This window comes from Camelus dromedarius, chromosome 30 (genome assembly GCF_036321535.1).
Source record: "Camelus dromedarius isolate mCamDro1 chromosome 30, mCamDro1.pat, whole genome shotgun sequence".
NCBI lineage: Eukaryota > Metazoa > Chordata > Mammalia > Artiodactyla > Camelidae > Camelus > Camelus dromedarius.
In genome coordinates, this window is record NC_087465.1 from 22,215,198 (window position 1) to 22,230,236 (window position 15,039).

The 15,039-nt window shown below is 33.3% G+C and overlaps 1 protein-coding gene across 1 annotated transcript in view; it reads left to right on the top strand.

Annotated features, from left to right (window-relative positions):
• Positions 1–15,039, top strand: part of CNBD1 (cyclic nucleotide binding domain containing 1) — a 210,920-nt gene that overhangs the window by 133,178 nt on the left and 62,703 nt on the right. The window contains exon 6 of the mRNA XM_064480798.1: positions 6,386–6,531. Coding sequence (XP_064336868.1) covers positions 6,386–6,531 — 146 coding nt within the window. The remainder of the gene's footprint in view (positions 1–6,385; positions 6,532–15,039) is intronic.

Sequence of the window (15,039 nt, forward strand, 5' to 3'; positions counted from 1 at the left end):
AAACAGTATAAACTTGTTGTTTATCTATTTTATATATATTAGTGTCTGCAAATCTCAAACTCCCATTTGGTCCCCTCCCAACCCCTTCTCCTTCTGGTAACCAAAAGTCTGCTTTCTATGTCTGTGAGTCTGTCTTTGTTTTATGAATGAGTTTGTTTGTCTTTTTTTTTTTTTTAGATTCCAGATATGAGTGATATCATATGGTATTTTTCTTTCTCTTTCTGGCTTACTTTACTTAGAATGACATTCACCAGATCCATCCATGTTGCAGCAAATGGCATTTATTATTTTATTATTTTTATGGCTGAGTAGTATTCCATTGTATAAATATACCAATGCCAGCTTCTTTATCCAATCATCAGTCAATGGATCATCGATTGATTTAGTTGTCTCCATGTTTTGACTATTGTAAATAGTGCTGCTATGAACATTGGGGTGCATCTATCTTTTTGAAATAAGGTTCCTTCTGGATATATGCCTAAGAGTAGGATTGCTGGATCATATGGTAGGTCTATTTTTAGTCTTTTGAGGAATCTCCATACTGTTTTCCATAATGCCTGCACCAGATTACCTTCCCACCAACAGTGTAGGAGGGTTCTGAAGGAATAAATTTTAAACTTTAAAAGAAGCTACTTAAAGAAAGCCATCTTTAAGAAGGTGGCAATTTCTGAATCATCAAATCATGATTCTTAAAACTGAATATTCTCCAGTGAATATTTTAATTATGGATTTTATAATTGTAAGAAAAGATCTTTAAGATTCACTTAACAATCTTGTCTCTAGAATAAGTATTTCTGATATATTTATACTTATGCAATATATACCTAATAACATCACCAATATTGTAGGTTTATGTTTTTACATAGGGTTCTGTAATAAACTAAATAATATTCTCCTGAGAAAATGTAGTCAAATACTTTAACTGTTCTTAATTACTTTCAATTTTTAGTGTTTTGACCAAACACTATCATTTGTATCTTTCTATATCTAATATTTGTCTCTGTTTTTAAATGAGAAGCTTATATGCTTTTTTCCTATTGCATTGTGTATTTATTATTTTATCCTGAAGATCTGGAATTGTTCTATTTAAATTTGGGCCCTGTGTGTGTATGTGAGTGTGTGTTTGTGTATTAACATTATTTGTTCTTCACTCAGTAGCTTTTAGTATTTCAGTTTCTTTTTAATCACTGTTAGCTGTGTCCTTGAGGAAATTAACCTCTTTGATAGTGCTTAAATATTGCTTCTTATTACATATTCCACCCCTACTCTCTCCCTTTACTTGTGCCTGTTCTGATTTACTACTGTTTTATTGGTCAAACATCCTACCCAAGCTTGATGGCTGTATTTTTGTTTTCTGTAATATAAGTTGATTATATTCCTTCAACAAAATTTTCAGCACATGAAGTCCACTGTTCCTCTAGCCACTGCCACAAGGACCCAGTAAATCCCCTCATATACTTGAATTCCTTCTTGGGGAGAAGACTTGTGAGCGGAGTCACTCTGGAAGGCTAAGGACTTCAACCGAAGAGTCTAAGTCCTCTAAATAAGGCCTTGTGAATCAGCCAGTATTGGAAGCTGAACTTTGCATAATTTCAATATTTAAATTGAATAGAAACTATATCAGAAGGCGTGTAATGCTATTAAAAGAGAAGTACAAGGCTTTTTGTTTACTCTTCAATCTAGCACATTGGGGATTGTTAATTAATCTAAGAAGTCTAGATTACTTGCAGAAAAATGCAGAAGTTCCATTTCATTGGCATGTCCAAGTAGATGTGATTACATTGGCATTAGGGGTATAGAGACCTTAAGAGAGTCCTAACCAGTTTCCCATGGCTGCAACGATGTTTCCAGAAGCAATTAAGCCTGTGATTGTTAATTTTATTTTCCATTTTGTTGAGACTATTGGGCCCAGTCGTTTGGTGAAATGTTACTGTAGATGTTGCTTTGAACGTATTTTGTAGATGTGATTAACATTTGCTATCAGCTGAATTTAAATAAAGCAGATTACCTTCCATAATGTGGGTGGGCCTTGTGCAATCAGTTGACGACCTTAAAAGCAACAACCGAGGTTTCTCAGAGAAGAAGGAATTCTACCTCAAGACTGTAATACAGAAGTACTTCCTGAGTTCCCAGCCGGCCAGCCTGTCCTACAGATTTCATGCTTGCCAGTCTCCCAGTGGTTCTGTGGTTCTATTTTCTCTGGAAAGGCCTGAAGTGCCCCTCACCCCCACGAATAGGTACCAAGTTTCCTTGGCTGTTCAAACACTGGGCTCTGATCTATCCTCTTAACATTCCTCAAATCAGTTTCTCCATGTCCTGCTCCCTCTTCTTCCCAGGAGATACTCTCCAAAATGTTGAATCAGTTCTCAATAAAGAGTTAGTAACTGGTGAGCAACTTTATAGGGAGGAATTTAACAAGCATCTACTGAAATCTAATACATTGATATTTGTCTTGTCAAAACCATAAAACTTTATGTTAAGAAAAATAAATTAATAAATACTCTCGTTTCTAGCAAGGAGTATGATGAATTAGCACAGAGTGAAACAGTCAACAGGTTTACAAGAAGTTTTACAAAATGTAGATCATGTGTACCTTTAACTTGAAACATTTAGAAATTCATGGATGCCAATGGCTATACATAACAGTGAGAACTAAGCAGATGCCAAAGGACAGAGGTGCTGGTGATCAGAAGCCAGATACCCACTTGTCACGACTCTATACACTCCTAGGTTTGAAATGATCACCAGGAAAGAAAGGAGTAAAAAGAAATCCTATAGCTATTTTGTTTCCAACTGTAATGCCTGAAAAATACATGGAATATATTAAGATTTTGTTTTTTGTAATCAGATTGAATTAAGGCTAGAAAATAGATATAAAGGTGAGTCAATGAAAATACAACAGGAATAACAATTTTTTCATGCAACTGTATGTGGTTTGATAATTCATAAAGATGATAATGATAAGAATGATGGTATTAAACAACTCCTTATTTACTAGTATTAGTTTGGACATTATACATTTGAGACATCTGTCACTTTATGAATTCTTTCCTTTTTGTTAATCTAGCTTCTTTCAGTGTAGCTTTTCTATATTAAGTAAGAGTAGGTCTGGAAGATGTGGTAAGAAAGCAGTGTGTACGATGTATGTAAAAGTTCCTGTCAAATATAAAACATAGAGATTGAAAGAGAAGTGAAGTCTGTTTTAAAAAGATGAAGTGAAGGACAAGCCTTCAGACATGAATGTCTTGATCTACCATTTTGAGGATGCACAGAGGTGTATGTTAGAATCCGTTGAAAGGTTCTGGGGAATTTCAAAACTGCGGATCATCTGTCAGGGTGTAGCCTGAGAAACTCTTAAGACCAGTCCCCAGATGGGGCAGCACAAACAAAGTGAAAATGGTGGTAATAGGTTAGAGGGGTAAGTTACCACTTCTCTCTTCTTTAGAGCCCAAACATGGTATTCCAAATATTTGAAAATTCTTGAGTGCCCATGTAGGAAAAGCAGAAGGATACAGAAAAAATAAGAATTTATCAGGAATTAGATTTCTAGAGCAAGATTAGGCCAGTTGTAGGAAATAATGTTTTGCAGGTTTGGTCAGAATATGTAAGTTACAGTTCCAATCTTTTATCAAAATAATGAAGAGTTATAATTTTGAGTGATTTCTGGACTCTTAAACATTATTTCTTCTAATGTCTTCAGTTAGTAGTATTATTTCCCAAATATTTTTGACTGTCCCACTCAAAATGGTCATGTACACTTCCCTACGGCTTGTCATCAGTTGATTGCAGTTTATGTTGACTTTGAGCTGTGGGAGGAAATTAGGGGTGTTGCTATAGATTGGAGGATTTAAGATTCAATGTGGAGTGCAAGACTCCCACAATGGCAGAGTGAGAAACTCTGTATATCTGCTCCTTCAGCAGTGAAATGCTGGCAAAATGTGTCAAAATGATTTTTTTTTCCAGAACTCTGAAAATTAATCAGATGCATGCAACAAAATGAGCATTTATTCAAGAAAAATAGCAGAACCTTATAAGAATAGCAGGGTTTGTAGTTTTTAAACCTTGCTCTATTTTAATACTCCTTTCTCCAATTCTGTGATAGGCTTGGAAGCTAGCAGCCTTATAGCCACTGAGGGGGCAGACTGGTTAGGAGCCAAAAAGCCCTACTCCCAATACATTGCCACACTGTGATTTGTCTGGCAGTTTCCTAGAAAAGCCACATTCACAGGGTATTGATGTTATTTGACCCTCGGAAGGAGGGGAAAACTTATTTCTAGATTTGCTACATTATTTTGTCAAAAAATGTCCAATTTTAAACAAAAATGATGAAACATGCCAAGAAACAACGAAGTATGTCCCCTACAGGGAAAAAAGGAATCAAGAGAAAACAATGTCCTGAGAGGATTCAAATGTTGGATTTCATAGACAAAGATTTTTAAATCAACTATTATGAATAGATTCAAAGAAACAAAGGAAACCATATCTAAAGAATTAAAATAGAGCATGACAACTTGGCATTCCCATCAGCAAAAGTTGGAGGACCTAATGGTTCAAGCATTTAAGAAAATCTCCAAACAATTATTAGATGACTATTAAGTGAAGTGAACAGAGACAGGTTCTGCACACCATAAGGGATACAGACTTTATAAAGTCAAAGGAAAGTATGACAGTAATGTTTCACCATACTGATAATATCAATCCAAAGTAATTGAAATAAAAAAAGAGCCAAATAGAGATTCTAGAGTTAAAAAGTACAATAACTGAAATAGAAACTTCCCTAGTGGGGTTCGACAACAGATGAGGTCTGGCAGAAGGAACTTATGTCAACTTGAAGATACATCGATTAAGATTATCCAATCAGAGGAGCAGAAAGAATAAAAACGAAAACCATGAACAGAGTCTCAGGGATCTGTGGGAACACCACAAGAAAACCAGAATCAACCTAATGGGAATCTTGGAAGGAGAGGAGAAAAGGGGCAGAGAATATTGAAGAGAGAATGGCCAAACCTTCCCAATATGATGACAAACATTAATCTACTCATCCATCCTGGTAAACGTGACATTAAATTAATCTAATGACATGGCTGGTAAAAAATCATGCCCCACATTTCTGGATCCCCTCCATCTCTATTTGTTTTCATTTATGCTTGAGAACTGGTCAATTTTAGCCAGCTAATAATACGTTGCTACAAACAAGTAACAATTTAGCAAGCAAAACATAATAATTTTCTGGCTTTTTCCAATTATTTTCTGTGAAGCAGCAGGTTTCCTAGGCACTTGGTCTGTGTTCCAGATTACTGCAGGCAAATAATATAGCAAATGTTTTGCCACTAAACATGTATGCCTATTATTTAAAATCCATGATATTATTTCTTGTCACCCCGATTTGGTTGCTAAATCAGTGACATATTTTAGGGCTTTAGTTATGATACCATGACATTTCTGAATATAAATTCTTTTTTATGGCATCTGAAGTACACACTTTTAAATGATTTTAAGTAGGGAGCCAATTTTCTAAAAACTATTTCTTAAGACTACTAAGCGAGTGTTTTCCCAACTTTTTTGGGGTTTTTTTTTGCTACAACACAACAACACTAAAAAAACAATTTATATTGTCATCATGTAAACATGCACACACAAACACATGCATAACAGATGGGCCAACAGGATATCGTGTCTAAACTGAGTCTGTTTCTGGCAAACCTACATATATGTGAGTACCCTGAATTTCCTTTCTGCTGCTAAACTGATTTTTTTACAATAGATTTTTAAAAAATACTGCATATTTAGCAATGGCATGAGAACTAGGTTAGTCCCTTGAGAATTTAGAACCAACATGAATTTTGTATCTTGATTGTGGCACACTATTTATTAAATAGTAAACTTAGTGATTAAAGTAAATAAATAGCTATCATATGATAACTATGTTTTATTTAAAATTACAAATGTATATTTAACTTAAAATTTATATCCTCAAATGTTAAATTACAGCTTCATTTGATCTAATTTTAATAGTACTTAAAAGGATCGAGAATAAACAGTAGATAAAACATCAATCATTTGTCTAAAAGATGTCTTTATTATTATAATGGCTAATAACGAAGGATATAATCTTAAAACTGAAGCACTGAGTTTTCTATAAAAAGAAGGGAAAGGCACTATATAATATCCTAAAGTTTAAAATTTCATGGAAGTACATCTTTATGATGGGAGGAGAACAAATTTTAAAGATTACTAAGACAAAAGACAACATTATCACAAGTATCCTTAAACAACCCTTAAAAAAAGGAAATACAAATCTGGAAGCTGAAAAATCAAGGATTTTTGTTTGTTTCTTTGTATTTATGCTGTGGTCTCTCAATTTGCAATTTTTTTTTTTTTTAAGGCCCATTCACAGGACACCATCTGAACACAACGCTGTGTGGAAGATGCTGAAAAAGATTCCAGATTTAACCTCTCAGCTAATCGATGAGCATCTGAAAATACTTAGTAAGAGTGTCATTTCTGAAACCTGGATAAAGGGAAGCACAGGTAACAGACGAATTTGGAGGGAAATTTGGCAAGATAAAAATGTGTGTCACTATTTTGAGATGTCTACCAGTATAGTATTCATAATTTCACTTGACATGTTAAAATAAACTGTTTGGATGTTTTTCATTTGTAGGGTTATAAATAGTGAAACAAATACCATTTCACATTTTAGTACTTATGTTTTAAAGATACACAAGGAACTATATTCAGTATCTTATGGTAACCTTTAATGGAAAAAAAATATGAAAACAAATATATGTATGTATATGCATGACTGGGACATGGTGCTGTACACCAGAAATTGACACATTGTAACTGACTATACTTCAATTAAAAAAAAGAAAGGAAAAATTAAAAAAAAAGACACATCGTGGTTTTTCTCTACTTTGAACATGCATCAGAGTCACCCAGAGGACCCAGTGAAATGTATTGTTCTGTTTAACCCGTTTGGTTTCTGATTCAGTGGGTTTGGGATGGACTTAATTTGCATTTCCAATAACATTCCAGTGGGTGCTGCTAGTCTGCGGACGACACTCTGAAAACTGCTTATTGATACACACATTTAATAACAATCTAGCATTGGTTTTCATAGTTAAGACAGCAAGCGGTCAAGGCAATTATATGACTGATCCAGATACTGAGAAGAAAACTTCTTGACGGATTTTAGTTTAGTTTCCCAATTTTAATTTCGAGTCCCTTTACCAGGGATATGTTGGATACATTAATAGAAGTATTTCATATTTTAAATTTTTTTTGGGGGGGTGGCAAACAAATAAACACACAGAGTCACACACACACACATAAACCAACAAAGTGTAACATCATTTTGTTGCATTTATTGAGTACTTATTAAAAAAGAGGAACTAAATTTATTTAATGCATTATTTATGTGAGGGGCATCCCTTATTTATTCCTCATGGTATCAAATAAAAGTAGGCATTTATTATTATTATTATTATTATTATTATTATTATTATTACACTCTACAGATGAGAACCTAAGGCATAAAATATCATGCAGAATATTCCTAATTAGAACTGAATTTCATACACACTTTAGCCTTAATGCTAAACTCATTCTCTGTCCACTATGGCAATGTTTTTATAAAGCGGTTCATCAGAAGCATGAATTTAAACTCAAACTGGAATTTTGGACAACATGTGTCTATTGGAAAGATTTTCATATTTTGAGAGTCTCCCCTCCTTATTATTGGTTTCATTTAATCTGACATTAAGCAGTGGAAAGTAATCCACAGGAGTTTTCGCAGAAGATAAATGATTTTGAAAAGGAAGAAAGAACAAACACCCAGCATTGCTTTGCTGTTAGCTTGAGGATGCTAATTAAAAATTAATTTGCTCTATCATAAATCTCTGAAATTGTATTTATTTTGGTAAAAATATGAAAGCAATCTAAATGTCCTTTAATAGAAGATCGACTACATTGTGATACATTTATTCTATGGAATTCTAGGCGGGGGTTAAAAAAACTGAGGTAGATTTATATACATTGACATAGAAACTTATGAAGGACAACCAATAAAAAAATAGCTGCAGAATTATATAAATAATATGATCATGTTTGTCCTATAAAACCTGAAATTATAAGTGCATATATACATACAAAAATACACAATAAAATCTGCATAGGAGTAGATCCAGAAGGACACTCCAAAAATACATATTTTAAAAATGATTACGTTCATGGAGGGAAGAGGCATTAAGGGACAGTGGAGAGGAACAGCTGTGTGAAATAAGGTTTTGCAACTCACATTTCGATAGGGCGTATTTTCAAACATATTAAAAAACTTTGGATTTTTCTGTGTTTACGTCTCTCTGTGCCACAACACTTCTCTTGAGTTTTTAAGACATCTAATTCTGACAGCTCAGATCTGTTTCACTATCAAAGCAGTCAACTCATTAAACATCCTACCTTTGTCAACCTCTTTGTTTATTCAACTTAAAAACAAGCTCCATCAGGAGTGTTTCTTTTTCCCTTTTCTTTACTGGTGTGTGCATTTCCCTCCCTCTGCGGTTATTTACAGTATCCCCCTAGTAACCCCTCATCACCAGGCTGCGGGTTTTCAAGCTACTGCTGTTTTTTTTTTTTTTTTTTTTTTTTCCCCTGTAATTCCACACAGCTATTTGCACCTTCTGGCCTCTTTTCTGGCCACGGGTTCTTTAGAGCTTCATTATTTAAGGCAGCTTCCTAAATTTCCCATCACCCACTTAGCCTCTCATGTATCTGGTTTTCTTAACAAAATATTAACAAGGATAACAATGTTATGATTTCAAGTACTGAATAACACATGTATCTCTAGTTTAGGTGCCAGTGGTACTAAAACATGATTACTATATTAAGATTACTATATACAAAGATTACTTCCATGACTATAATACAAATACCATATATATTTTATATATAGTAATCTCTTTCTATATGCTACACACATATATAGATTTAGTTTACTTGTAAATTCAAATTATCTCAAGAGTTTTCCACTGAATCTCACTTTAATGGCCTGGGCAGAGGGCATTTTTATGATTAGCAACTTAAAGCTCATGAAAGCTAAAAGAATTAGCTTACTTGAGAATCCAATTTAATGGCTAACCAGTAATTGGATCCCAGATAAAAATTGTATTGATATCTACCTTTATATTAACATTAAAATATTCCTATGAAATGATTGATAAAGGTTTTTCTTTCTTTTACATCTGTATCATCTTTGCTATTTCTTGAAGTCCACTAAGTCTTATAGTGTCATTTCTCTTCTATTTCTTTCATTTTACTCTCACTTTTATGAGGTTATATCTCAAAAACACCATAGCTCCTCATTTAAATAAATCTTATATTTATTTTTTAATGCTGAAAAAATTCTAAAAATACTAAATCTTTAATATTTCTTTAGCCTGCATAGATTTATTTTCTGTCATAGTTTAAATTTTATATAACATGTAAAAACACAGTAAATAAATCTCATGAAACATTTAGTGGGCACTTTCCTCATATATAAAGAAACCATAATCCAAATATGCTCTCAGTAAAGGTAATAAAATATTTAGTCCTACCACGAAGACCATGGCTGCCTTCAAGGCAACCATGGCCTTCAAGAACATGCACTGATTCTGAAGTGGACGTATGTTTTCACTACAGCAGAGGGATTGCCTATGGTTCATGAAGATTCATCCTTGAAAGCCACCCATAAATATTTTTTGGCGTTTCCCTGCATTTTGGGGACCCTGTTCCATTTCTGCCTTCCCCTGTCCAAGAGATGATTGTGATGTTTTGAGAAAATTAATGCAACAAAACTGCTCTTCAATCTCAAGACAATTCTAGAGACCCCTGCCATGATACGTATTTCTTTAATATTGTCATTGAATCTTATTTTCTAAACAGTGAAACTTATAAGCAGAGGTGATGTTTGAACTACTTAACACCTGCTCAGGACAGACCCTACTCAATCACAACAAGCGCCTGCCCTGAGCAGGTGGAATAGATGTATTAGTAGGTGACAACAGTAATAGAAGCCCCATATGCATAATTTCCTCCATTTCTGTTACTGAAATATTTTTAATTAATAAAGACCTATTTTTCAGGTTGCTTTATATAATTGTGCTGCTCAGTGCCTAGAATTTAATAGTTTTTTTAAAAACCTAATTGATTTTATTGGAAAAATGATCAGAAAAGAACTAATATTTGTTCATCCTGTCTAGGCTACTTCTTGGGTTTCCATATTTTTAGAAAAGTTGGCAGTTTTGCCCAATCACAAGGAGTTTTTTTAAAATAATGTTTTTATTGAGTTATAGTCAGTTTACAATGTTGTGTCAATTTCTGGTGTACAGCACAATGCTTCAGTCATACAGGAATATGCATATATTCATTTTCAAATTCTTTTTCACTAAATGCTACTGTAAGATATTGAATATACTTCCCTGTGCTATACAGTATAAACTTGTTTACCTATTTTATATATACCAGTCAGTATCTGCAAATCTGAACTCCCAGTTTATCCCTTCCCACCCCCTCCCCCCTGACAACCACACCTATATTCTATGTCTGTGAGTCTGTTTCTGTTTTATAAATTCATTTTTTTTAGATTCCACATATGAGTGATATTATATGGTATTTTTCTTTCTCTTTCTGGCTTACTTCACTTAGAATGACATTCTCCAGAACTATCCATGTTGCTGTAAATGGCATTATTTTATCATTTTTAATGGCTGAGTAGTATTCCATTGTATAAATATACCACATCTTCTTTATCCAGTCATCTGTTAATTAGACATTTAGATTGTTTCCATGTCTTGACTATTGTAAATAGTGCTGCTATGAACACTGGGATGCATGTATCTTTTTGAAGTTTTCATCTTTTCCAGATATATGCACAGGAATGGGTTTGCTAGATCATATGGTAATTCTATTTTTAGTTTTTTAAGGAACCTCCATACTGTTCTCTATAGTGGCTGCATCAATTTACATTCCCACCAACAGTGTAGGAAGGTCCCCTTTTCTCCACACCCTCTCCAGTATTTATTATTTGTAGACTTTTTGGTGATGGCCATTCTGACCAGCATGAGGTGATACTTCACTGTAGTTTTGATTTACATTTCTCTAATAATTAGCAACATTGAACATTTTTTCATATACCTTTGGCCATTTGTATGTCTTCTTTGGAGAAATGTCTAGGTCTTCTGTCCATTATTTGATTGGGTTATTCATTTTCTTTTTTGATATTAAGCTGTATGAGCTGTTTGTATGCTTTTGGAAATTAATTGCTTGTTAGTGACATCATTTGCAAATATTTTCTCCCATTTCATAGGTTGTCTTTTTGTTTTATCTATGGTTTCCTTTGCTGTGCACATGCTTTTAAGTTTAATTAGTCCCATTTGTTTATTTTTTGCTTTTATTTCCATTACTCTAGGAGCCAGTTCACAAAATATTGTTGCAATTTATGTCAAAGATTGTTCTGCCTAGGAGGATTAGAGTATCAGTCTTACATTTAGGATTTTAATCCATTTTGCGTTTATTTTTGGACATGGTGTTACAGAATGTTCTAATTTAATTCTATTACATGTAGCTGTCCAGTTTTCTCAGCATCACTTATTGAGGAGACTGTCTTTTCTCCATTGAATATTCTTGCCTCCTTTGTCATAACATTTGATGGAAAGATATACCATGTTCTTGAATTGGAAAAATCAATATTGTTAAAATAACCATACTACCCAAGGCAATCTACAGATTTATTGGAATCTCTATGAAATTACCAATGGCATTTTTCACAGAACTAGAATTAAAAACACTAAATTTGCCTGGAAACACCAAAGGCCCTGAACAGCCAAAATAATCTTGAGAATGAAGAAAGAAGCTGGAGCAATCATACTCCCTGACTTCAGACTATACTACAAAGCTCCAGCAATCAAAACAGTATGGTACTGGCACAAAAATATACACATAGATCAATTCAAACAGAAAGCCCAGAAATAATCCCACAGATATATGGTCAATTAATCTACAATGGATGCAAGAATATTTTATTTTTAAAATTTGAATGTGAATTTCTTTCCTCAAGTATTTGTATAAAGAAGTTGTCACAAAGTTCATCTCACTCTGCTGAGTTCTGAAATTTCTTAATTCTTTTATTGTCAAATCTCTACCAAGGTAGTTTTGATTTATAAATAAAACAGCTACATGAATTTTAGGAAATAATTGAGTATCAATTTCTGAACTGAACTTTATAAAAAAGTAGCAAGAATTCTTTCAATCCTTACTGATATCCTTTATGATTTATAAAACTCATATGTATATGTGCATGTATATATAAATATCTATATACATATTTATATATTTTATTTTTGATATATCAATATATATACATATACATATAACACTGCATAAATATATGTATAATATACCATACAAACACGTGCATACACATACACAGAGCACTCCTATGTGTGTATTTGTAGGTGTTTTTGTGGGTCTGTGTGTATGTGTGTAATCTTCAGATGTTGGAATATATTTGAAGGCCTCCAGAAGTTAATGTATTTTGTGACTATTGACAAGTTACTTAATCATTCTGACCCTTAATCACTTTATGTGAAAAATGGACTAATGATATATAATACTTGGGATTATTAAAGGAATTAGTTTTCCAACACCTTAACATAGTAACATGACAATTATATGATCCTTAGGATGTGATACGTACTCTCATGGCAAGTTTAGCAGATTTGGAAAACAGGAACAACTATGCTTCTCGATTTTGGAAAGCTAGGATAGAAAGGTTGTTTCCTAATTAGCTATTTTTTCCAGGAATAGCGAATCAACCCACTTATTAAGATCTAACAACATTAGACTTATGGAGAAAACCCAGGGAAAGGTACAGACGCCATTCTAATCGAGCACTATTATTTTACTCAGTAATTAGCAATGCCCTTTTTGATAAGCTCTATTTAAATTACACTACATTTTCATATGAGCAACTATACTATCAAAATCCTTTCTAGACATATTTTTGTTATATAGTTAAATATGTATTTATAGGCACACATATATTGAGTGTTTTATTAAACATTTTAAGTTAACGTATGTTACTTTGAAATGTTCAACTGTGCTTTTGTTTCCCACTTAAGATGAAACATGAAATCTGGCTAGGTCATAACATATACCTTACTTTAACATAATTGAAAACACATTCCTAGAAAATATATATGAAGAGAAAGGGAAAAAGAGAGGCAGGAGGAGAGAGGGGGAGAGAGATGGAAAGAGAGGAAGAGAGAAGAAGAGAGGGAGAAAGCTGGTACTATACTGATGCCCAAAGACTAGACTAGTCCTGGAGCTGGACTTGTTAAGTGGTTGTGTTTAAATGCCGACTGTGTCATGTCGGGCTCTCCGAGGGCAAGTCAGGGCAAGATGTTTCATCTCTCAGTGCCTTCCGTTTCCACAGTTGTAATATTGGAGCCGTTGTAGTACCTGACTCTTAGGGTTGCTAAGAGGAAAAAAAGGGTTGATACATGTAATATGTTTAGAACGACGTCTGGCTCAAGATAAAGAGATTTTAAAAAGTTGTTAAAACCTTGTAGTTGCACATTTTTTTCCCTACAGCTTTCCCGTACCACATTTGCATCATATTCCATTCTATTTTACATCCCATTGTATGAGGACATTTCACCCCTAAACATTTTAGTGTTCACCTAGAATTCAACATTTAGTTCTGGTCCTTCATTTTGTTAAGGTAAAATTTACATACAGTGGTGTGCATATATACCCCTTAAATGTGTCACTTGATGAGATTTGGCAAATACTGTAACCCAAACCCCTATCAAGATACAGAACTTCACTATGACCTTGGAAAGTTCTTTCCATGTGTCTTCCCAATCTCTGGCCCACCCACCAGAGGCAACTGCTCTTCTTTCTTTTCTTTTGCCAGTATAAATCAGTTTTACATGATGTGTTTAGAACTTTATATTGAAAACAAACAATGTCTACTCTTTTAGGAAAGCCCTCTTTTAATCAGCATAATATTTTTAAGATTAATTTTTGTCACATGAATCAATAGTTTGTTCATTTTTATGGCTGAGTAGTATTCCATTGTATGTATATACCGGAGATTGTTTGTACATTTTCTTCTGAATGGACACCTAAGCCATTTACAGCTTTTAGCTACTCAGGTACAGATGCTGGTAACATTCTTGTATGAGTTCTTTTTTGGACTTTTGCTTTCATTGCTTCTGAGTAAATACCTTGGAGCTGAATTACTGAGGCATAGGTTAGATATGTGTGCCACTTTATAAGAAACTTCCAAACAGTTTTACAAAGCAATTGTATAATTTTACACTTCCATCAAAAATGTATGAAAATTCCACTTGTTTCACATTCTTGCCAGTATTTTTTCCTGTCTTTTTAATTTTGACAATTCTAGTTTCTCTCTTTCTCTCTCTCTCTGTTTCAAGATAAATGCACTTATTAAAAATTCTGGTTTGTAAAATATGGACTGTTCTTATTTTTTTCCTTGCATTCTTTCTGTACTCTTACATTTTGGATAAATTATTTTTAGTAATAAGGTTTATTATGTTTAAAATAAACTTAGCTAAAAAACACTTGTCAATGTTATGCAAGTAATTATAGTCCTTGAAGCTTGTGATAAAATTTCCAGGAATTTCATTACATAAAGATGTTAATGATGATAATATACTATATCCCAAAGCAATTAAAGTAAAGATAATGTTTTCTGAAAATTGTGTTAAATACCTGAAGAAACGATCCAAGGGATGATGAAGAAACTAAAAACAAAGAGTTATGTGAGATTTTTTTTAACATTTTTTATTGATTTATAATCATTTTACAATGTTGTGTCAAATTCCAGTGTAGAGCACAATTTTTCAGTTATATATGAACATATATATTCATTGTCACATTTTTTTCTCTGTGAGCTACCATAAGATCTTGTATATATTTCCCTGTGCTATACAGTACAATCTTGTTTACCTATTCTATAATTTTGAAATCCCA